General features: G+C 41.9%; 1 protein-coding gene across 1 annotated transcript in view; it reads right to left on the bottom strand.

The window, feature by feature from the left end:
- Positions 1 to 26,194, bottom strand: part of TGFB1I1 (transforming growth factor beta 1 induced transcript 1) — a 63,929-nt gene extending 37,735 nt beyond the window's left edge. Inside the window, exons 1-5 of the mRNA XM_040441881.1 lie at positions 26,104 to 26,194; positions 21,631 to 21,699; positions 21,417 to 21,538; positions 21,276 to 21,340; positions 21,093 to 21,202 (exon numbers count right to left, since the gene is read on the bottom strand). Of these exons, the coding sequence (XP_040297815.1) occupies positions 21,093 to 21,202; positions 21,276 to 21,340; positions 21,417 to 21,538; positions 21,631 to 21,643 (310 nt within the window). The 5' untranslated portion in view covers positions 21,644 to 21,699; positions 26,104 to 26,194. The remainder of the gene's footprint in view (positions 1 to 21,092; positions 21,203 to 21,275; positions 21,341 to 21,416; positions 21,539 to 21,630; positions 21,700 to 26,103) is intronic.
- Positions 26,195 to 26,444: the final 250 nt, after the last annotated feature.

The following is a 26,444-nucleotide window of genomic DNA, read 5'->3' as shown; positions in this document are numbered from 1 at the left end:
CTGCATCATAATACACCACATCATACTATACCGCATTCTAATATACTGCATCATAATACACCACATCATACTATACCGCATCCAAAAATGCTACATCATAATACACTGCATCATACTGTACCGCATCCTAATATACTGCATCATAATACACCGCATCATACTGTACCGCATCCTAATATACTGCATCATAATACACTGCATCATACTGTACCGCATCCTAATATACTGCATCATAATACACCACATCATACTGTACCGCATCCAAAAATACTGCATCATAATACACCGCATCTTACTGTACCGCATCCTAATATACTGCATCATAATACACCGCATCATACTATACCGCATCCTAATATACTGCATCGTAATACACCGCATCATACTGTACCGCAGCCTAATATACTGCATCATAATACACCGCATCATACTGTACCGCATCCTAATATACTGCATCATAATACACCGCATCATACTGTACCGCAGCCTAATATACTGCATCATAATACACTGATTCATACTGTACCGCATCCTAATATACTGCATCATAATACACAGCATCATACTGTACTGCATCCTAATATACTGCATCATAATACACCACATCATACTGTACCGCATCCTAATATACTGCATCATAATACACCGCATCATACTGTACCGCATCCTAATATACTGCATCATAATACACCGCATCATACTGTACCGCATCCTAATATACTGCAACATAATACACCGCATCATACTGTACCGCATCCTAATATACTGCATCATAATACACTGCATCATACTGTACCACATTCTAATATACTGCATCATAATACACCACATCATACTGTACCGAATTCTAATATACTGCATTATAATACACTGCATCATACTGTACCACATCCTAATATACTGCATCATAATACACCACATCATACTGTACCGCATCCTAATATACTGCATCATAATACACCACATCATACTGTACCGCATCCTAATATACTGCATCATAATACACCGCATCATACTGTACCGCATCCTAATATACTGCATCATAATACACCGCATCATACTGTACTGCATTCTAATAAACTGCATCATAATACACTGCATCATACTGTACCGCATTCTAATATACTGAATCATAATACACCGCATCATACTGTACCGCATCCTAATATACAGCATCATAATACACCGCATCATACTGTACCTCATCCTAATATACTGCATCATAATACACCGCATCATACTGTACCGCATCATACTGTACCGCATTCTAATATACTGCATCATAATACACCGCATCATACTGTACCGCATTCTAATATACTGCATCATAATACACCGCATCATACTGTACCGCATCATAATATACTGCATCATAATACACCGCATCATACTGTACCGCATCATAATACACCGCATCATACTGTACCGCATCCTAATATACTGCATCATAATACACCTCATCATACTGTACCGCATTCTAATATACTGCATCATAATACACTGCATCATACTGTACTGCATTCTAATACACTGCATCATAATACACCGCATTATACTGTACCGCATCCTAATATACTGCATCATAATACACCGCATCATACTGTACCGCATCCTAATATACTGCATCATAATACACCACATCTTACTGTACCGCATCCTAATATACGGCATCATAATACACCGCATCATACTGTACCGCATCCTAATATACCGCATCATAATACACCGCATCATACTGTACCGCATCCTAATATACTGCATCATAATACACCACATCATACTGTACCGCATCCTAATACACTGCATCATACTGTACCGCATCCTAATATACTGCATCATAATACACCGCATCATACTGTACCGCATCCTAATATACTGCATCATAATACACCGCATCATGCTGTGCCACATCCTAATATACTGCATCATAATACACCGCATCATACTGTACCGCATCCTAATATACTGCATCATAATACACCGCATCATACTGTACCACATCCTAATATACTGCATCATAATACACCTCATCATACAGTACCGCATTCTAATATACTGCATCATAATACACCGCATCATACTGTACCGCATCCTAATATACTGCATCATAATACACCTCATCATACTGTACCGCATTCTAATATACTGCATCATAATACACCGCATCATACTATACCGCATCCTAATATACTGCATCATAATACACTGCATCATACTGTACTGCATCCTAATATACTGCATCATTACCACGTCATACTGTACTGCATTCTAATATACTGCATCATAATACACCGCATCATACTGTACCGCATCATAATATACTGCATCATAATACACCGCATCATACTGTACCGCATTCTAATATACTGCATCATAATACACCGCATCATACTGTACCGCATCATAATATACTGCATCATAATACACCGCATCATACTGTACCGCATCATAATACACCGCATCATACTGTACCGCATCCTAATATACTGCATCATAATACACCTCATCATACTGTACCGCATTCTAATATACTGCATCATAATACACTGCATCATACTGTACTGCATTCTAATACACTGCATCATAATACACCGCATTATACTGTACCGCATCCTAACATACTGCATCATAATACACCGCATCATACTGTAACGCATCCTAATATACTGCATCATAATACACCGCATCATACTGTACCGCATCCTAATATACTGCATCATAATACACCACATCTTACTGTACCGCATCCTAATATACGGCATCATAATACACCGCATCATACTGTACCGCATCCTAATATACCGCATCATAATACACCGCATCATACTGTACCGCATCCTAATATACTGCATCATAATACACCACATCATACTGTACCGCATCCTAATACACTGCATCATACTGTACCGCATCCTAATATACTGCATCATAATACACCGCATCATACTGTACCGCATCCTAATATACTGCATCATAATACACCGCATCATGCTGTGCCACATCCTAATATACTGCATCATAATACACCGCATCATACTGTACCGCATCCTAATATACTGCATCATAATACACCGCATCATACTGTACCACATCCTAATATACTGCATCATAATACACCTCATCATACAGTACCGCATTCTAATATACTGCATCATAATACACCGCATCATACTGTACCGCATCCTAATATACTGCATCATAATACACCTCATCATACTGTACCGCATTCTAATATACTGCATCATAATACACCGCATCATACTATACCGCATCCTAATATACTGCATCATAATACACTGCATCATACTGTACTGCATCCTAATATACTGCATCATTACCACGTCATACTGTACTGCATTCTAATATACTGCATCATAATACACCGCATCATACTGTACTGCATCCTAATATACTGCATCATAATACACCACATCATACTATACCGCATTCTAATATACTGCATCATAATACACCACATCATACTATACCGCATCCAAAAATGCTACATCATAATACACTGCATCATACTGTACCGCATCCTAATATACTGCATCATAATACACCGCATCATACTGTACCGCATCCTAATATACTGCATCATAATACACTGCATCATACTGTACCGCATCCTAATATACTGCATCATAATACACCACATCATACTGTACCGCATCCAAAAATACTGCATCATAATACACCGCATCTTACTGTACCGCATCCTAATATACTGCATCATAATACACCACATCATACTGTACCGCATCCTAATATACTGCATCATAATACACCGCATCATACTGTACCGCATTCTAATATACTGCATCATAATACACTACATCATACTGTACCGCATTCTAATATACTGCATCATAATACACCGCATCATACTGTACCGCATCCTAATATACTGCATCATAATACACCACATCATACTATAACCATCCTAATATACTGCATCATAATACACTGCATCATACTGTACCGCATCCTAATATACTGCATCATAATACATCGCATCATACTGTACCGCATCCTAATATACTGCGTCATAATACACCACATCATACTATACCGCATCCTAATATACTGCATCATAATACACCGCATCATACTGTACCACATCCTTATATACTGCATCATAATACACCACATCATACTGTACCGCATCCTAATATACTGCATCATAATACACCACATCATACTGTACCGCATTCTAATATACTGCATCATAATACACTGCATCATACTGTACCGCATCCTAATATACTGCATCATAATACACCACATCATACTATACCGCATCCAAAAATGCTACATCATAATACACTGCATCATACTGTACCGCATCCTAATATACTGCATCATAATACACCGCATCATACTGTACCGCAACCTAATATACTGCATCATAATACACTGCATCATACTGTACCGCATCCTAATATACTGCATCATAATACACCACATCATACTGTACCGCATCCAAAAATACTGCATCATAATACACCGCATCTTACTGTACCGCATCCTAATATACTGCATCATAATACACCACATCATACTGTACCGCATCCTAATATACTGCATCATAATACACCGCATCATACTGTACCGCATTCTAATATACTGCAACATAATACACCGCATCATACTGTACCGCATCCTAATATACTGCATCATAATACACCTCATCATACTGTACCGCATTCTAATATACTGCATCATAATACACCGCATCATACTGTACCGCATCCTAATATACTGCATCATAATACACCACATCATACTATAACCATCCTAATATACTGCATCATAATACACTGCATCCTACTGTACCGCATCCTAATATACTGCATCATAATACATCGCATCATACTGTACCGCATCCTAATATACTGCGTCATAATACACCACATCATACTATACCGCATCCTAATATACTGCATCATAATACACCGCATCATACTGTACCACATCCTTATATACTGCATCATAATACACCACATCATACTGTACCGCATCCTAATATACTGCATCATAATACACCACATCATACTGTACCGCATTCTAATATACTGCATCATAATACACTGCATCATACTGTACCGCATCCTAATATACTGCATCATAATACACCGCATCATACTGTACCGCATCCTAATATACTGCATCATAATACACCACATCATACTGTACCGCATTCTAATATACTGCATTATAATACACCGCATCATACTGTACCACATCCTAATATACTGCATCATAATACACGGCATCATACTGTACCACATCCTAATATACTGCATCATAATACACCACATCATACTATACCGCATCCTAATATACTGCATCATAATACACGGCATCATACTGTACCACATCCTAATATACTGCATCATAATACACCGCATTATACTGTACCGCATCCTAATATACTGCATCATAATACACCACATTATACTATACCGCATCCTAATATACTGCATCATAATACACCACATTATACTGTACTGCATCCTAATATACTGCATCATAATACACTGCATCATACTGTACCGCATCCTAATATACTGCATCATAATACACCGCATCATACTGTACCGCATTCTAATATACTGCATCATAATACACCACATCATACTATACCGCATCCAAAAATGCTGCATCATAATACACTGCATCATACTGTACCGCATCCTAATATACTGCATCATAATACACCGCATCATACTGTACCGCATCCTAATATACTGCATCATAATACACTGCATCATACTGTACCGCATCCTAATATACTGCATCATAATACACCACATCATACTGTACCGCATCCAAAAATACTGCATCATAATACACCGCATCTTACTGTACCGCATCCTAATATACTGCATCATAATATACCACATCATACTGTACCGCATCCTAATATACTGCATCATAATACACCGCATCATACTGTACCGCATCCTAATATACTGCATCATAATACACCACATCATACTGTACCGCATTCTAATATACTGCATCATAATACACTACATCATACTGTACCGCATTCTAATATACTGCATCATAATACACCGCATCATACTGTACCGCATCCTAATATACTGCATCATAATACACCACATCATACTATAACCATCCTAATATACTGCATCATAATACACTGCATCCTACTGTACCGCATCCTAATATACTGCATCATAATACACCGCATCATACTGTACCGCATCCTAATATACTGCATCATAATACACCACATCATACTGTACCACATCCTAATATACTGCATCATAATACACCACATCATACTGTACCGCATCCTAATATACTGCATCATAATACACCACATCATACTGTACCGCATCCTAATATACTGCATCATAATACACCACATCATACTGTACCGCATCCTAATATACTGCATTATAATACACCACATCATACTATACCACATCCTAATATACTGCATTATAATACACCTCATCATACTGTACCGCATTCTAATATACTGCATCATAATACACTGCATCATACTGTACCGCATCCTAATATACTGCATCATAATACACTGCATCATACTGTACCGCATCATACTGTACCGCATCCTAATACACCTCATCATACTGTACCGCATCCTAATATACTGCATCATAATACACTGCATCATACTGTACCGCATTCTAATATACTGCATTATAATACACCGCATCATACTGTACCACATCCTAATATACTGCATCATAATACACCTCATCATACTGTACCGCATTCTAATATACTGAATCATAATACACCGCATCATACTTTACCGCATTCTAATATACTGCATCATAATACACCGCATCATACTGTACCGCATCCTAATATACTGCATCATAATACACCACATCATACTATACCGCATCCTAATATACTGCATCATAATACACCACATCATACTGTACTGCATCCTAATATACTGCATCATAATACACCACATCATACTGTACCGCATCCTAATATACTGCATCATAATACACCGCATCATACTGTACCGCATCCTAATATACTGCATCATAATACACCGCATCATACTGTACCGCATCCTAATATACTGCAGCATAATACACCGCATCATACTGTACCGCATCCTAATATACTGCATCATAATACACTGCATCATACTGTACCACATTCTAATATACTGCATCATAATACACCGCATCATACTGTACCGCATCCTAATATACTGCATCATACTGTACCGCATTCTAATATACTGCATTATAATACACTGCATCATACTGTACCACATCCTAATATACTGCATCATAATACACCACATCATACTGTACCGCATCCTAATATACTGCATCATAATACACCACATCATACTGTACCGCATCCTAATATACTGCATCATAATACACCGCATCATACTGTACCGCATCCTAATATACTGCATCATAATACACCGCATCATACTGTACCGCATCCTAATACACTGCATCATACTGTACCGCATCCTAATATACTGCATCATAATACACCGCATCATACTGTACCGCATCCTAATATACTGCATCATAATACACCGCATCATGCTGTGCCACATCCTAATATACTGCATCATAATACACCGCTTAATACTGTACCACATCCTAATATACTGCATCATAATACACCGCATCATACTGTACCGCATCCTAATATACTGCATCATAATACACCGCATCATACTGTACCGCATCCTAATATACTGCATCATAATACACCGCATCATACTGTACCGCATCCTAATATACTGCATCATAATACACCGCATCATACTGTACCACATCCTAATATACTGCATCATAATACACCTCATCATACAGTACCGCATTCTAATATACTGCATCATAATACACCGCATCATACTGTACCGCATCCTAATATACTGCATCATAATACACCTCATCATACTGTACCGCATTCTAATATACTGCATCATAATACACCGCATCATACTATACCGCATCCTAATATACTGCATCATAATACACTGCATCATACTGTACTGCATCCTAATATACTGCATCATTACCACGTCATACTGTACTGCATTCTAATATACTGCATCATAATACACCGCATCATACTGTACTGCATCCTAATATACTGCATCATAATACACCACATCATACTATACCGAATCCTAATATACTGCATCATAATACACCGCATTATACTGTACCGCATCCTAATATACTGCATCATAATACACCACATCATACTATACCGCATCCTAATATACTGCATCATAATACACCACATGATACTGTACAGCATCCTAATATACTGCATCATAATACACTGCATCATACTGTACCACATCCTAATATACTGCATCATAATACACCGCATCATACTGTACCGCATTCTAATATACTGCATCATAATACACCACATCATACTATACCGCATCCAAAAATGCTACATCATAATACACTGCATCATACTGTACCGCATCCTAATATACTGCATCATAATACACCGCATCATACTGTACCGCATCCTAATATACTGCATCATAATACACTGCATCATACTGTACCGCATCCTAATATACTGCATCATAATACACCACATCATACTGTACCGCATCCAAAAATACTGCATCATAATACACCGCATCTTACTGTACCGCATCCTAATATACTGCATCATAATACACCACATCATACTGTACCGCATCCTAATATACTGCATCATAATACACCGCATCATACTGTACCGCATTCTAATATACTGCATCATAATACACTACATCATACTGTACTGCATTCTAATATACTGAATCATAATACACCGCATCATACTGTACCGCATCCTAATATACTGCATCATAATACACCACATTATACTATAACCATCCTAATATACTGCATCATAATACACTGCATCCTACTGTACCGCATCCTAATATACTGCATCATAATACATCGCATCATACTGTACCGCATCCTAATATACTGCGTCATAATACACCACATCATACTATACCGCATCCTAATATACTGCATCATAATACACCGCATCATACTGTACCACATCATTATATACTGCATCATAATACACCACATCATACTGTACCGCATCCTAATATACTGCATCATAATACACCACATCATACTGTACCGCATTCTAATATACTGCATCATAATACACTGCATCATACTGTACCGCATCCTAATATACTGCATCATAATACACCGCATCATACTGTACCGCATCCTAATATACTGCATCATAATACACCGCATCATACTATACCGCATCCTAATATACTGCATCATAATACACCGCATCATACTGTACCACATCCTAATATACTGCATCATAATACACCACATCATACTGTACCGCATCCTAATATACTGCATCATAATACACCACATCATACTGTACCGCATCCTAATATACTGCATCATAATACACCGCATCATACTGTACCGCATCCTAATATACTGCATCATAATACACCACATCATACTGTACCGCATCCTAATATACTGCATCATAATACACCACATCATACTATACCGCATCCTAATATACTGCATCATAATACACCACATCATACTGTACCGCATCCTAATATACTGCATCATAATACACCACATCATACTGTACTGCATCATAATATACTGCATCATAATACACCGCATCATACTGTACCGAATTCTAATATACTGCATCATAATACACCGCATCATACTGTACCGCATCCTAATATACTGCATCATAATACACCGCATCATACTATACCGCATCCTAATATACTGCATCATAATACACCACATCATACTGTACCGCATCCTAATATACTGCATCATAATACACCGCATCATACTGTACCGCATCCTAATATACTGCATCATAATACACCGCATCATACTGTACCGCATCCTAATATACTGCAACATAATACACTGCATCATACTGTACCGCATCCTAATATACTGCATCATAATACACTGCATCATACTGTACCGCATCCTAATATACTGCATCATAATACACCACATCATACTGTACCGCATCCTAATATACTGCATCATAATACACCGCATCATACTGTACCGCAACCTAATATACTGCATCATAATACACCGCATCATACTGTACCGCATCCTAATATACTGCATCATAATACACCGCATCATACTGTACCACATCCTAATATACTGCATCATAATACACCGCATCATACTGTACCGCATCCTAATATACTGCATCATAATACACCGCATCATACTGTACCGCATCCTAATATACTGCAACATAATACACCGCATCATACTGTACCGCATCCTAATGTACTGCATCATAATACACTGCATCATACTGTACCGCATCCTAATATACTGCATCATAATACACCACATCATACTATACCGCATCCTAATATACTGCATCATAATACACTGCATCATACTGTACCGCATCCTAATATACTGCATCATAATACACCGCATCATACTGTACCGCATCCTAATATACTGCATCATAATACACCGCATCATACTGTACCGCATTCTAATATACTGCATCATACTGTACCGCATCATACTGTACCGCATTCTAATATACTGCATCATAATACACCTCATCATACTGTACCGCATTCTAATATACTGCATTATAATACACCGCATCATACTGTACCACATTCTAATATACTGCATTATAATACACCGCATCATACTGTACCACATTCTAATATACTGCATTATAATACACCGCATCATACTGTACAACATTCTAATATACTGCATTATAATACACCGCATCATACTGTACCACATCCTAATATACTGCATTATAATACACCTCATCATACTGTACCGCATTCTAATATACTGCATCATAATACACTGCATCATACTGTACCGCATCCTAATATACTGCATCATAATACACTGCATCATACTGTACCGCATCATACTGTACCGCATCCTAATACACCTCATCATACTGTACCGCATCCTAATATACTGCATCATAATACACTGCATCATACTGTACCGCATTCTAATATACTGCATTATAATACACCGCATCATACTGTACCACATCCTAATATACTGCATCATAATACACCTCATCATACTGTACCGCATTCTAATATACTGCATCATAATACACCACATCATACTGTACCGCATTCTAATATACTGCATCATAATACACCGCATCATACTGTACCGCATCCTAATATACTGCATCATAATACACCACATCATACTATACCGCATCCTAATATACTGCATCATAATACACCGCATCATACTGTACCGCATCCTAATATACTGCATCATAATACACCGCATCATACTGTACCGCATCCTAATATACTGCAACATAATACACCGCATCATACTGTACCGCATCCTAATATACTGCATCATAATACACTGCATCATACTGTACCACATTCTAATATACTGCATCATAATACACCGCATCATACTGTACCGCATCCTAATATACTGCATCATAATACACCGCATCATACTGTACCGCAACCTAATATACTGCATCATAATACACCGCATCATACTGTACCGCATCCTAATATACTGCATCATAATACACTGCATCATACTGTACCGCATCCTAATATACTGCATCATAATACACCGCATCATATTGTACCGCATCCTAATATACTGCATCATAATACACCGCATCATACTGTATCGCATTCTAATATACTGCATCATACTGTACCTCATCATACTGTACCGCATTCTAATATACTGCATCATAATACACCTCATCATACTGTACCGCATTCTAATATACTGCATTATAATACACCGCATCATACTGTACCACATTCTAATATACTGCATTATAATACACCGCATCATACTGTACCACATTCTAATATACTGCATTATAATACACCGCATCATACTGTACCACATTCTAATATACTGCATTATAATACACCGCATCATACTGTACAACATTCTAATATACTGCATTATAATACACCGCATCATACTGTACCACATCCTAATATACTGCATCATAATACACCTCATCATACTGTACCGCATTCTAATATACTGTATCATAATACACTGCATCATACTGTACCGCATCCTAATATACTGCATCATAATACACTGCATCATACTGTACCGCATCATACTGTACCGCATCCTAATACACCTCATCATACTGTACCGCATCTTAATATACTGCATCATAATACACTGCATCATACTGTACCGCATTCTAATATACTGCATCATAATACACCACATCATACTGTACCGCATCTTAATATACTGCATTATAATACACCGCATCATACTGTACCACATCCTAATATACTGCATCATAATACACCTCATCATACTGTACCGCATTCTAATATACTGCATCATAATACACCGCATCATACTGTACCGCATCCTAATATACTGCATCATAATACACCGCATCATACTGTACCGCATCCTAATATACTGCATCATAATACACCGCATCATACTGTACCGCATCCTAATATACTGCATCATAATACACCGCATCATACTGTACCACATCCTAATATACTGCATCATAATACACCACATCATACTATACCGCATTCTAATATACTGCATCATAATACACCGCATCATACTGTACCACATCCTAATATACTGCATCATAATACACTGCATCATACTGTACCGCATTCTAATATACTGCATCATAATACACCGCATTATACTGTACCGCATCCTAATATACTGCATCATAATACACTGCATCATACTGTACCGCATCCTAATATACTGCATCATACTGTACCGCATCATACTGTACCGCATTCTAATATACTGCCTCATAATACACCGCATCATACTGTACCGCATTCTAATATACTGCATCATAATACACCGCATCATACTGTACCGCATCATAATATACTGCATCATAATACACCGCATCATACTGTACCGCATCATAATATACTGCATCATAATACACCGCATCATACTGTACCGCATCCTAATATACTGCATCATAATACACCTCATCATACTGTACCGCATTCTAATATACTGCATTATAATACACCGCATCATACTGTACTGCATTCTAATATACTGCATCATAATACACCGCATTATACTGTACCGCATCCTAATATACTGCATCATAATACACCGCATCATACTGTACCGCATCCTAATATACTGCATCATAATACACCGCATCATACTGTACCGCATCCTAATATACTGCATCATAATACACCACATCATACTGTACCGCATCCTAATATACTGCATCATAATACACCGCATCATACTGTACCGCATCCTAATATACTGCATCATAATACACCACATCATACTGTACCGCATCATAATACACTGCATCATACTGTACCGCATCCTAATATACTGCATCATACTGTACCGCATTCTAATATACTGCATCATAATACACTGCATCATACTGTACCGCATTCTAATATACTGCATCATAATACACCGCATCATACTGTACCGCATCCTAATATACTGCATCATAATACACCGCATCATACTGTACCGCATCCTAATATACTGCATCATAATACACCACATCATACTGTACCGCATCCTAATATACTGCATCATAATACACTGCATCATACTGTACCGCATTTTAATATACTGCATCATAATACACCGCATCATACTGTACCGCATCCTAATATACTGCATCATAATACACCACATCATACTGTACCGCATCCTAATATACCGCATCATAATACACCGCATCATGCTGTGCCACATCCTAATATACTGCATCATAATACACCGCATCATACTGTACCGCATCCTAATATACTGCATCATAATACACCGCATTATACTGTACCGCATCCTAATATACTGCATCATAATACACCACATCATACTGTACCGCATCCTAATATACTGCATCATAATACACTGCATCATACTGTACTGCATCCTAATATACTGCATCATAATACACTGCATCATACTGTACTGCACCCTAATATACTGCATCATAATACACTGCATCATACTGTACTGCATCCTAATATACTGCATCATTACCACGTCATACTGTACTGCATTCTAATATACTGCATCATAATACACCACATCATACTGTACTGCATCCTAATATACTGCATCATTACCACGTCATACTGTACTGCATTCTAATATACCGCATCATAATACACCGCATCATACTGTACCGCATCCCTAATATACTGCATCATAATACACCGCATTATACTGTACCCCTTCCGAATATACTGCATCATTACCACGTCATACTGTACCTCATCCTAATCTACAGCATCATAATAGACTGCATCATAGTACACCACTAGTGTTGATCGAGCACCAAAGTGCTCCGGTGCTCGGGCCGAACACATCGGGATGCTCGGGGGCTCTACTGAGCACTCGAGTATAATGGAAGTCAATGGGAAAACCCGAGCAGTAAACCAGGCAGCGCCTGCTCTGAAGAGGGGAGGGCGTCTGGTTCACAGGAAACGTTCAGAAATTGATGGAAACACCAATGAAATGGTTCGGGAACAGCATGGGGAGGATGTCTGGATGCATCTTGGACTCCCAGGTCGCTGCTGGGAACGATGCTGTCCGAGTAGTACGCCATTTTTACTGACTGACAATAATACGCACCAAACCGAAGATAAAATCGATTTTAGAGAAAAAATTGTTAGGAAACATTCCTTCCTGTATATTTACTTGTATATAAAGTGCAAGTGCTGCCAAACATTACAAGGAAGAGGCGCTCCGACACAACCTGTATATCACATAAAGGAGGCCTCAGTCACATTGTGGTACAATAGTTCAGGTAGTGGGACTCCTACACTCATAAAGCCTATGCACTAAGTGAAAGGGCTGCCAAAAATTACAAGGAACCGGCGCTCCAATACACCCTTATTACACATAAAGGAGGGCGTCATACACAGCCTTGAAAAATTAGGATTGATTGCTGCTGGTGACCCTCAAAAATATTGGGGTGAGGGCCTGCTGCTGAGCTGATCCTCTAAAACATTAGGGGCAAAGGCCTGCTGCTGAGCTGACCCTCTAAAACATTAGGGGTGAGGGTCTGCTGCTGAGCTGACCCTCTAAAACATTAGGGGTGAGGGTCTGCTGCTGATTTGACCCTCTAAAACATTAGGGGTGAGGGTCTGCTGCTGATCTGACTCTCTAAAACATTAGGAGCAAGGGCCTGCTGGTGACCCTCAAAAACATTAGGGGTGAGGGTCTGCTGCTAAGCTGACCCTCTAAAACATTAGGGGCAACGGCAGCCTAATAAGCATGTTGATATGATGGAGGAGGAAGAGGAGGAGGACGAGAAAAGGAAGATTGAACCATATACCCTTTTTGGTGGTGGAAGGGGTGCAGGGAATACAGTGTATTCAGTACATTATAAACAACACATGTAAAGTGCCTTTATCTTCAGCCACTTTCCTCTGGTGGAGTAGAGAAGTCTGGGGAAATCCAGGCCTTGTTCAATTCAGGCCTTATCTGTTATAATGCCACGAGCAGCACTAAATACCCGCTCAGACAAAACGCTGGCGGCAGGGCAGGCCAGCAACTCCAAGGCGTGAAGCGCCAGTTCATGCCACGTGTCCAACTTGGACTCCCAGTAGTTGTAAGACAAGTTGTCTGCTATGTACTCCTTCACCATCTTCACAAATCTTTCCTTCCTTGTGACACTAGGGTTAGGGTGAGGGTGCTGACGGGGTGTCATGAAACTGTCCCAGGCCTTGGAGAGTGTTACCCTGCCTCTGTTGGAACTGCTGTGTGTTCCCCTTGTCTCCCCTCCTCGCTTGCCCAAGGAACTACGTACTCTGCTGCCAGCGTTCTCATCAGGAGGATGACTCTCAATCTCCTCATCCTCTTCTGCCTATCCACGCTGAACAGATGGAATAAACCTGCTATGGGTACTACCCTCTGTAGCAGAGGCAATCGTCTCCTCCTCCTCATCATCCAATTCGCGTTGAGAAGACGGACGGAGGGTGGTCTGGCTATCACCCTGTGTAATGTCTTCTCCCATTTCCACCTCTTCCACATGCAAAGCGTCGGCCTTAATTGTCAGCAGCGAGCATTTGAGTAGACACAGAAGTGGGATGGTGACGCTGATAATAGCGTTATCGCCGCTCACCATCTGTGGTGATTCCTCAAAGTTTATTAAAAATTTATTCGGAAATGGGCACACACGCAGCGCACCTTCACCAGTAGTTCAGGCAAATTGGGGTAGGTTTTGAGAAACCGCTGAACCACTAGGTTGAACACGTGGGCTAGGCATGGGATGCATGTGAGCTTGCCGAGCTCCAAAGTCGCCACCAAGTTACGGCCATTATCAGACACAACCATGCCTGGTTCTAGGTTGAGTGGCGAGAGCCACAGTCTCAGTCTGGTCCCAGTCTCAGCCATCAGAATTCTATCTGACACTAACTACTACAAACTTGTCAGAGTACATAGATGGCATCCTTCAAAGGTATGTGAGCACACTCCCCTCCTATTTAAAAGATTCATCAGACCTACATTTGGGCCACCCTAGACGTTACGGCTTTGTACAGCAATATCGTACATTCAATATGTCTCAAAGCGACCGAACTGTTTTAAGAAACCGACACTCTGATGCCAATCGCGCAAAAAGATTTTATTCTCAAATCGATCGATTTTATTTTACGCCATAATTACTTTTTATACAACAACAAATTTTATATTCAGGAAAAAGGCACGGCCATGGGCACAAAATTTGTGCCGTCATATGCCAACCTTTTTATGGGAGCCTTTGAATCCCAATTCAACTTACGGAATCACCCCAATGTCGTATTTTACAAAAGATACATCGACGACATCATCTTAATATGGCAGGGAGACAACATAGACCTCTGTACATACATTGAGACACTTAACCAAAACAAATGGAACCTACACTTCACCTTCGAGTCCCATCCCACAGAAGCCACTTTCCTCGACCTTCAGCTTAATAGCAGCAATAACATCATATCCACCAGCACACATTTCAAAAAAGTAGACGCCAACAGTTTCTAGGACTTCAAAAGCAGCCACTATCACAAATGGAAGACAAACATTCTGTCAGATGAAGAGAATTAGACGTTATGGCACAAACGACATTACCATGCACCAACAATTAGATATCCTCAGCAAAAGATTCACAGATAAAGGTTATCCCTCGCAAATTATCAAAGAATCAAGGAAATAGGATCTCACAAATTGACCAAAAAGAGAGCTTACAACCAAAAATCACGACCCAAGGTACTAAAGAGACACCGTTTAGACCAGGGCTCATAACCCTATACAACCAGAATCACAAACTCATCAGACAAATTCTCACAAAACATTGCCCCGTATTACTCAAAGACCCGATACTAGGGAAAACAATACCCAAACAACCCAAACTCACCTTCCGCAGGGCAAAAACCCTCAAAAATTTGTTGGCCCCATCTTGTCCGAAGATACACAATCCTCTTATGCCACAAAATCACAAAACACTGACAGAACCAAATGGCTCGTTCAAATGCGGTGCCCGTAAATGTAAATGTTGCCAGATGATTTACACATCCAAAGAAGATAAAATTGACTTTCCACATCCTATAGGAACACAGAATTTTAAACAATCAATAAATTGCGGAAGCAGAACCGTCATTTACCTGCTCCAATGCCCTTGCACCCATTACTATGTTGGCCGCACCACAAAAACCCTCAGAGAACGCATGAACGAACACCGATCCAACATCACTAGGAAGATTCAAACACACAGCATATCACGACACTTCTCTCTAGCACATGAAGGCAACCCCACTGGCCTTAGGGTAACCCCACTCGAACAGGTCACATCGTCTTTCCAACAGCTCTGCCAGAAAGAGATGTTTTTGATCTATCGCCTGAACACCCTCACCCCCTTTGGCCTAAACGAAATGTTGGAACACACTAATTATTAATTATTAAATACATGCAGTCCCCATCACCACCCTTTCAATATCACGCACAGATCTGTTCCGAATCGGAGTGACATACCCTGACGTACGCGCACCCATACACACTTCACAACACTTCGTCCTATCACTCATCACCATGTAGTAATTAATTATTTATCCAGTTAATTATTTAATTATTTATCCATCATATTCTTACATACATTCATCCTTTCCAATATCATCTTTAGTCGTAAAAAGATTTTTTCATCTTAATCCATCACAATCCCTCACGACATATAGACCCCTTATATACTTTCCATTTTATTTTTTTTATTATTATTTATTTATATATCTATATTTACTTGTTTATCTCTATTTGTAATTAAAATTTTTATTTTATTTCCACTCATCATTTTATTTCTATTCATCTATTTAATTTCACATACACATTGATTTATACTTTTTCTTATTTTTATTTACCTTATTCTTATTTTTCATTACCAATATCACCATCATGATTATATCTCCCTGTCTTTACCACCATCCGATTTGCGATTACACTCATGATATTAATTCAATCATATCTATCCGTCCATAGTTTTTAAAATACACTTTTTACCAAAAGGGTCATCTCCCTGTTCCGAACACCCATGCCAGTCCTCATATCCACCCCTAAATTACAAGTTTTAATGCCATCCCACTCTGAATTCCCAGCACAAGCGTCCTCCGGGCTGACTCTGACAGCCGCGGCGTCACTTCCGATGCGTGCGTTCCAACCTGGAACGCATCTCTCCCAGCCACCACTTCCGGACATGTGCAGTAGGTTCCAAATGCGTTCCGGTCTGACACGCATTGTGCTGAGAAGCGCCCCATCGCCGACTCAGACCCCTGACGTCACCAAAGGTGATGCGATCTGAGCGGCCGAATATATGCCCACCTACTTTGGCGCCTTTTTTGACCACTCCCCTTTCATTTTGGCGCTTTTTCCCCCCGGATTTAGCCCATCATCCAGGCCATATATAGCCCCCATTTTCCACACCACATGCAAACTGCTCCTGATGAAGGGACATTGTGTCCCGAAACGCGTTGAGCCGGATTTTATACAATAGAATAAAAGAAAGTTAAACAGAAGCTTCCTGTCTGTGGCTGCCTTCATTTTTCACCATCTTGAGGCGATCCTGGGTTGGGGGGTATTGGTTTACCGGTGTATTATGCTTATCTGAGTAAACCCCCCCCCCCCCCCCCCGTGAAGTGAGTAGAATCTCATTGTTCATATATATACAGAACCCTAACCCTATATACATTGTTTTTATTTCTTTTATTTCATTTATGATATTATTGTACTGTATTCCAACCTCTCCACCATTTGTTTCACTTGCCATCACACCCAGTGGATTGGCGCTCTCCCAGGGTCACCTCTGCGGGAGATTGGGGGTGTCCCCCACACCCTAATTCCCCCGCCCTTTTTTCTCTTCTCTATTAACCTGCAGACCCTTCTGCAGGGTAGACCCTGTATAGCAGCCTCTCCACGCCCCCGACCCCCCATAGTCTCCTTCTTCCATCCCCTGGCGCCTCGAGTTACTTCGGGTCTCCAGGGTCGGGTCTCCTGGACACCCGTTCCACAGGATCCGTGTAACCCTCACACTCTCTCTCTCCCCTTATACTCTGCCACAGCTCTGCGGCGGTGTGTTGTTTGTCCCCGAAGCAGATCAGTTTCAGCACGCCCTGTTGCCGCTTCCCCACGGCAGTGCTACACTGCTTCCAGCTACTGACTGATGGCTGACTAGTGCTGCAAGATGAGAATTCAGAGGTGGAAGTGGAGGAGGAGAAGGGGGGGTTGCAGCCCCTAATGTAGGTGGTGACAGAAATCCTGATGGAAGTAGGGCCCGCAATCCTTGGCGTCGGTAGCACCTATGCCATCCCAGGCTACGACTCGTTCCCGGCCTCCACAACGTTCACCCAGTGTGCCATCAGGGAAATGTAGCGTCCCTGGCCAAAAGCACTTGTCCATTTGTCAGTCGTTAAGTGGACCTTCCCAATAACTGCGTTGGTCAGGGCACTGGTGATGTTACGGGACACATGCTGGTGTAAAGCGGGGACAACACCCTGGGAAAAATATAGGGGCGACTGAAGACTGAGTAACGAGGGACGGCCGCCGCCATCAGGCTGCGAAAAAGCCTCTGTGTCCACAAGTCTAAATGGCAGCATTTCCAGGGCCAGTAATTTGGAAAGGTGCGCATTTAGTGCTATGGTCTGTGGGTGGATGGCTAGGTATTTGCGCTTTCGTTCAAAGGCCTGGGTTATGGACATCTGTACGCTGCGCTGGGACACGGAAGTGGATATGCTAGCTGATGGTGCTTGCGAAGGTCCAGGTGCAGGGCGGGAGACATCTGGGCCTGCGTCTTGGACAGGGGATTGGCCAGCATGTAACACAGGGGAAGAGGAGGCAGTGGTGTGACATGCAGACACTGATTGTGGACCCAGGCTTTCGGCCCACCTATTAGGGTGCTTTGATGCTGTAGCAGATTGCGGCTACAATAGATGTTTCAACTGGACTGTTGATTGGATTTGCAATGTTATGTTTAATTCCCTATGGTTCGTTACTTGTAAGACAGTAATTCAGTAACCTGCTGAGCATTCGTCTGGTTGTGCAGTAGAAACACAATGGCAACAATGTATGTCTCAACTGGACTGTTGATTGGATTACTTCTCAGGCTGAGGGGAGGGGATGTGTGGGCTCCCTTGCATGGGACAGTGGCATAGAAGCAGGGTATGTGGCATTAAACAGTGTCCTGCTCCTGATACTGTGTGTCGTCCAGTGATGGGATATTCGTGGATGGTTTTATTTGCTACTGATGATGTGCTTCCTGTGCTAATACCCTGACCCTGAAGTAAACTTTGGAATACCGGCAGAGAAAGCCTATGTCGCACTAGCACTCCGCTACACATACTGTACCGCATCCTAATATACTGTATCATACTGTATCGCACCGTAATATACTGTATAATACTGTACAGCATCCTAATATACTGTGTTATACTGTACCGCACCCTCCTTTAGAAGGTATGACAGGTAGATTAATGCTGTCATAGACACCCTCCATACCTGTAATATTAAACTGAGTGGCGTTGAGTTCGTTGAGCAGACGGTCCAGCTCACACAAACCGCCCCCGACGCTCGCTGGCACGGAGGGGAGGCCGCACTTCTTTACTGTACTGGAGAGAGAAGGTGAAGGTGAGATCAGAGAGAAGTGGCCGATCCTCCTCCAGGCCCACACAATGGACAGACCTGTAAAGATGGCTCTTGTCTGAAGGGGAGTCCTCCGCATCAGCGCTCGGAAAAGGCAAGGCTGTCTAAAGAGACAGAGCAAAGCAGAAGATGAAACACACGCGAGCAGCGGTGGGAGAGCTGGGCCTGGGCTGACCTTACCTGAGGGTCATACGGGGGCGGCAGAGGCCGCTCTTCACATCTCTCGGATTTTTCAAGACAATCAGTTAACAAGACTGGACATCGAGTCGGAGAAGTAACCTGAAGGTCGGCAAGTAGAGCATCTGAAAGGGACACGAAGGTAGAGAAGTCACCGCAGGAGTCCTGGACTCTGCACGCATCAGAGTACAGAAGGGTCAGATCCTTCACAACCTACCTAAATCCTCCATAGCTCCAAAGGAGGTCTACGAGGCACAAAGCGACTCAGGGTCCGGAGATCCCAAAACTAAGAGAGAAGAACTGTCAGCATGGGAGTGTAGACTGGAGGCGAGAGTGCAGACTGGAGAGATTGGACTGCAGACTGGTGGCGAGAGTACAAACTGGAGGTGAGAGTGCAGAGCAAGGATTAAGGATTCAGGACCAGAGATCAGATGCCAATAGAAGGATGAAGACAGAGGCAGAAACCAACAGATTTCAGTGAGAGGAAAGAGAGAGCTACTAGACACGAGAGTGCAGACTAGAAAGATAAGAGTGCAGACTAAAGAGATGAGAGTGCAGACTAGAGAGATGAGAGTGCAGACTAGAGAGATGAGAGTGCTGACTAAAGGGATGAGAGTGCAGAGAGAGATGAGAGTGCTGACTAATGGGATGAGAGTGCAGACTAGAGAGATGAGAGTGCAGACTAGAAAGATGAGAGTGCAGACTATGGAGATGAGAGTGCAGACTAGAGAGATGAGAGGGCAGACTAACGGGATGACAGTGTAGACTAGAGAGGTGAGAGTGCAGACTAGAGAGATGAGAGTGCAGACTAGAGAGATGAGAGTGCAAGTTAGAGAGACGAGAGTGCATACTAGAGAGACAAGAGTGCAGAATAGAGAGATGAGAGTGCAGACTAGAGAGAAGAAAGTGTAGACTAGAGTGCAGGCTAGAGAGATGAGAGTGCAGACTAGAGAGATGACAGTGCAGACTAGAGAGATGACAGTGCAGACTAGAGAGATGAGAGTGCTAACTAACGTGATGAGAGTGCAGGGAGTGCAGACTAGAGCGATGAGAGTGCAGACTAGAGAGATGAGAGTGCGGACAAAAGAGATGAGAGTGCAGACTAGAGAGATGAGAGTGTAGACTAGAGAGATGAGAGTGCAGACTAGAGAGATGAGAGTGCGGACAAGCGAGATGAGAGTGCAGACTAGAGAGATGAGTGTTGACTAATGGGATGAGAGTGCAGACTAAAGGGAGGAGAGTGCAGACTAATGGGATGACAGTGCAGACTAGAGAGATGAGAGTGCAGACTAGAGAGATGAGAGTGCAGACTAGAGAGATGAGAGTGCGGACAAAAGAGATGAGAGTGCAGACTAGAGAGATGAGAGTGCAGACTAGAGAGATGAGAGTGCAGACTAGAGAGATGAGAGTGCGGACAAGCGAGATGAGAGTGCAGACTAGAGAGATGAGTGTGCGGACAAAAGAGATGAGAGTGCAGACTAGAGAGATGAGAGTGCAGACTAGAGAGATGAGAGTGCAGACTAGAGAGATGAGAGTGCGGACAAGCGAGATGAGAGTGCAGACTAGAGAGATGAGTGTTGACTAATGGGATGAGAGTGCAGACTAAAGGGAGGAGAGTGCAGACTAATGGGATGACAGTGCAGACTAGAGAGATGAGAGTGCAGACTAGAGAGATGAGAGTGCAGACTAAAGGGATGAGAGTGCAGACTAGAGAAATGAGAGTGCAAGTTAGAGAGATGAGAGTGCAGGTTAGAGAGACGAGAGTGCAGACTAGAGAAATGAGAGTGCAGACTAGAGAGATGAGCGTGCAGAATGGAGAGATGAGAGTGCAGAATAGAGAGATGAGAGTGCAGAATAGAGAGATGAGAGTGAAGACTAAAGGGATGAGAGTGCAGACTAGAGAGATGAGAGTGCAGACTAGAGAGATGACAGTGCAGACTAGAGAGATGAGAGTGCTAACTAACATGATGAGAGTGCAGGGAGTGCAGACTAGAGAGATGAGTGTTGACTAATGGGATGAGAGTGCAGTCTAGAGAGATGAGAGTGCAGACTAACGGGATGAGAGTGCAGAATAGAGAGATGAGAGTGCAGACTAGAGAGATGAGAGTGCAGACTAAAGGGATGAGAGTGCAGACTAGAGAGATGAGAGTGCAGACTAGAGAGATGAGAGTGCAGACTAAAGGGATGAGAGTGCAGGCTAGGGAGACGAGAGTGCAGACTAATGGGATCAGAGTGCAGACTAGAGGGATGAGAGTGCACACTAGGGAGATGAGAGTGCAGACTAGGGAGATGAGAGTGCAGACTAAAGGGATGAGAGTGCAGACTAGAGAGATAAGAGTGCAGACTAAAGGGATGAGAGTGCTGACTAGAGCGATTAGAGTGCAGACTAGAGAGATGAGAGTGCAAACCAGAGAGATGAGAGTGCAGACATGAGAGATGAGAGAGCAGACTAGAGAAATGAGAGTGCAGACTAGAGAGATGAGAGTGCAGACTAGAGAGATGAGAGTGCAGACTAGAGAGATGAGAGTGCAGACTAGAGATGAGAGGGCAGATTAGAGAGATGAAAGTGCAGACTAATGGGATGAGAGTGCAGACTAGAGAGATGAGAGTGCAGACTAGAGAGATGAGAATGCAGACTAGAGAGATGAGAATGCAGACTAGAGAGATGAGAGTGCAGACTAGAGACGAGAGGGCAGATTAGAGAGATGAAGGTGCAGACTAGAGAGATGAGAGTGAGGGCTAGAGAGATGAGAGTGCAGACTAGAGAGATGAGAGTGTAGGCTAGAGAGATGAGAGCGCAGGTTAAAGAGACGAAAGTGCAAACTAAGAGAGATGAGAGTGCAAACTAAGAGAGATGAGAGTGCAGACTTGAGAGATGAGAGTGCAGAGTAAGGATAAAGGATTCAGCACCAGAGATCAGAGCGCAGTAGAAGAATGAAGACAGAGGCAGAAATGAGGAGAGTACAGTGAGAGCAGACTACAGAGATGAGCGTCCAGACTAGTGCAATGAGAGTGCAGACTAGAGAGATGAGAGTGCAGACTAATGGGATATGAGTGCAGACTAAAGGGATGAGAGTGCAGACTAATGGGATATGAGTGCAGACTAGAGGGATGAGAGTGCAGACTAAAGGAATGAGAGTGCCGACTAATGGGATGAGAGTGCAGACTAGTGCAATGAGAGTGCAGACTAGTGCAATGAGAGTGCAGACTAGAGAGATGAGAGTGCAGACTAGAAAGATGAGAGTCCAGACTAGAGAGATGACAGTGCAGACTAAAGGGATGAGAGTACAGACCAGAGTGATGATATCATGAGTACAAGCCAATCCAGAGCTAATCATGAGAGTGCTTAATACAGATGAACCGTGTAAGCAAAGAAAGGGTTAAATCATGAGAGTACAACATGAAGACATGGACTTAATGATGAGAGTGCAGAATAACAGGGATGGGGTGATGAGACAGCAGAAAATAGGGGAAAAGAGAGAGTAATGGTAATGGTTCTCCTCATCACCCCCACTCCAGTCCTGAGGATAAGAGCGCACTATAAGAGGGAAATAAAGGGAGTGCAGACTAGAGAGATGAGAGAGCAGGTTAGAGAGACAAGAGTGCAAACTAGAGAGATGATAGTGCCGACTAGAGAGATGAGAGTGCAGACTAGAGAGACAAGAGTGCGGGCTAGAGAGATGAGAATGCAGGTTAGAGAGACGAGAATGCAGGTTAGAGAGACGAGAGTGCAAACTAGAGAGATGAGAGTGCAGACTAGAGAGATGAGAGTGCAGGCTATAGAGATGAGAGTGCAGACTAGAGAGATGACAGTGCAGGCTAGAGAGATGAGAATGCAGGCTAGAGAGATGAGAATGCAGGCTAGAGAGATGAGAGTGCAGACTAGAGAGATGAGAGTGCAGGCTAGAGAGATGAAAGTGCAGACTATAGAGATAAGAGAGCAGGCTAGAGAGATGAGAGTGCAGGCTAGAGAGATAAGAGTGCAGACTATAGAGATGAGAGTGCAGGCTAGAGAGACAAAAGTTCAGGCTAGAGAGATGAGAGTGCAGACTATAGAGATGAGTGAGCAGTAAAAGTGAGAAAAGAGAGAAATAAAGAGAGTGCGGACTAAAGGAATGAGAGTGCAGACTATAAAGACGAGAGAACAATAAAAGGTGAAATAAAGAGAGTGCAGACTAAAGAAATTAGAGTACAGATCAGTGAGATGAGAGAGCAGTAAAAGTGAGAAAAGAAGAAAATAAAGAGCGATCAGGCTAGAGAGATGAGAATGCAGATTACAGAGAAGAGAGTGCAGGTTAGAGAGACGAGAGTGCAAACTAGAGAGATGAGAGTGCAGACTAGAGATGGATGTGCAGAGTAGAGAGATGAGAGTGCAGACTAGAGAGATGAGAGTGCAGGTTAGAGAGACTAGAGTGCAAAATAGAGAGATAAGAGTGAAGGATGACTGAGATAAAATAGAGGAGATGAGAGTGCAGTCAGGATGAGACAGTGGGTGTAATAATTAAAATGTAGACAAGCGGTGAAGTCTAGTGTAGGGGGAACAGAGTGCGCAAGCCTTTAAATAGACTGGAAATGTAGACTAGGTTAGAGTGAGAGCGCAGTTTACAGTTTGAGTAAAATGACAGAGCGCTATAGACAAAGTGTTGTGGGAAAAGAGGTAGACAGCCGGCATAAGAGCATTGAGACATACTTGGGGTCGGGAGCTGGAGGAGAATGTGAGCGCAGAGAGCAGGAATGAGGACGGAGCGGGAGGCGCTGGGAGGCTCCTCCGCCACTTTTCTCCTTTTATGGGTAACAGAAGTCTCTTCTATGGACCAGATATAAACACTGAGGGAAATAGAGGCGGCATGAAAAGCGTGAGGGAGAGAGACAGCAAGAAAACCACGAGAGAGACAGCAAGAAAACCACAGCTGAGGGAGAGAGACAGCATGAGAACCGTGAGGGAGAGAGACAGCAAGAAAACCACAGCTGAGGGAGAGGGACATCATCAAAACCATGACTGAGGGAGAGACAGCATGACAACCATGAGGG

The sequence above is a fragment of the Bufo bufo genome, chromosome 7, assembly GCF_905171765.1.
Source record: "Bufo bufo chromosome 7, aBufBuf1.1, whole genome shotgun sequence".
Taxonomy (NCBI): domain Eukaryota; kingdom Metazoa; phylum Chordata; class Amphibia; order Anura; family Bufonidae; genus Bufo; species Bufo bufo.
Note: the sequence above shows the minus strand (reverse complement) of the source record. Positions and strands in the feature narration are given on the sequence as shown.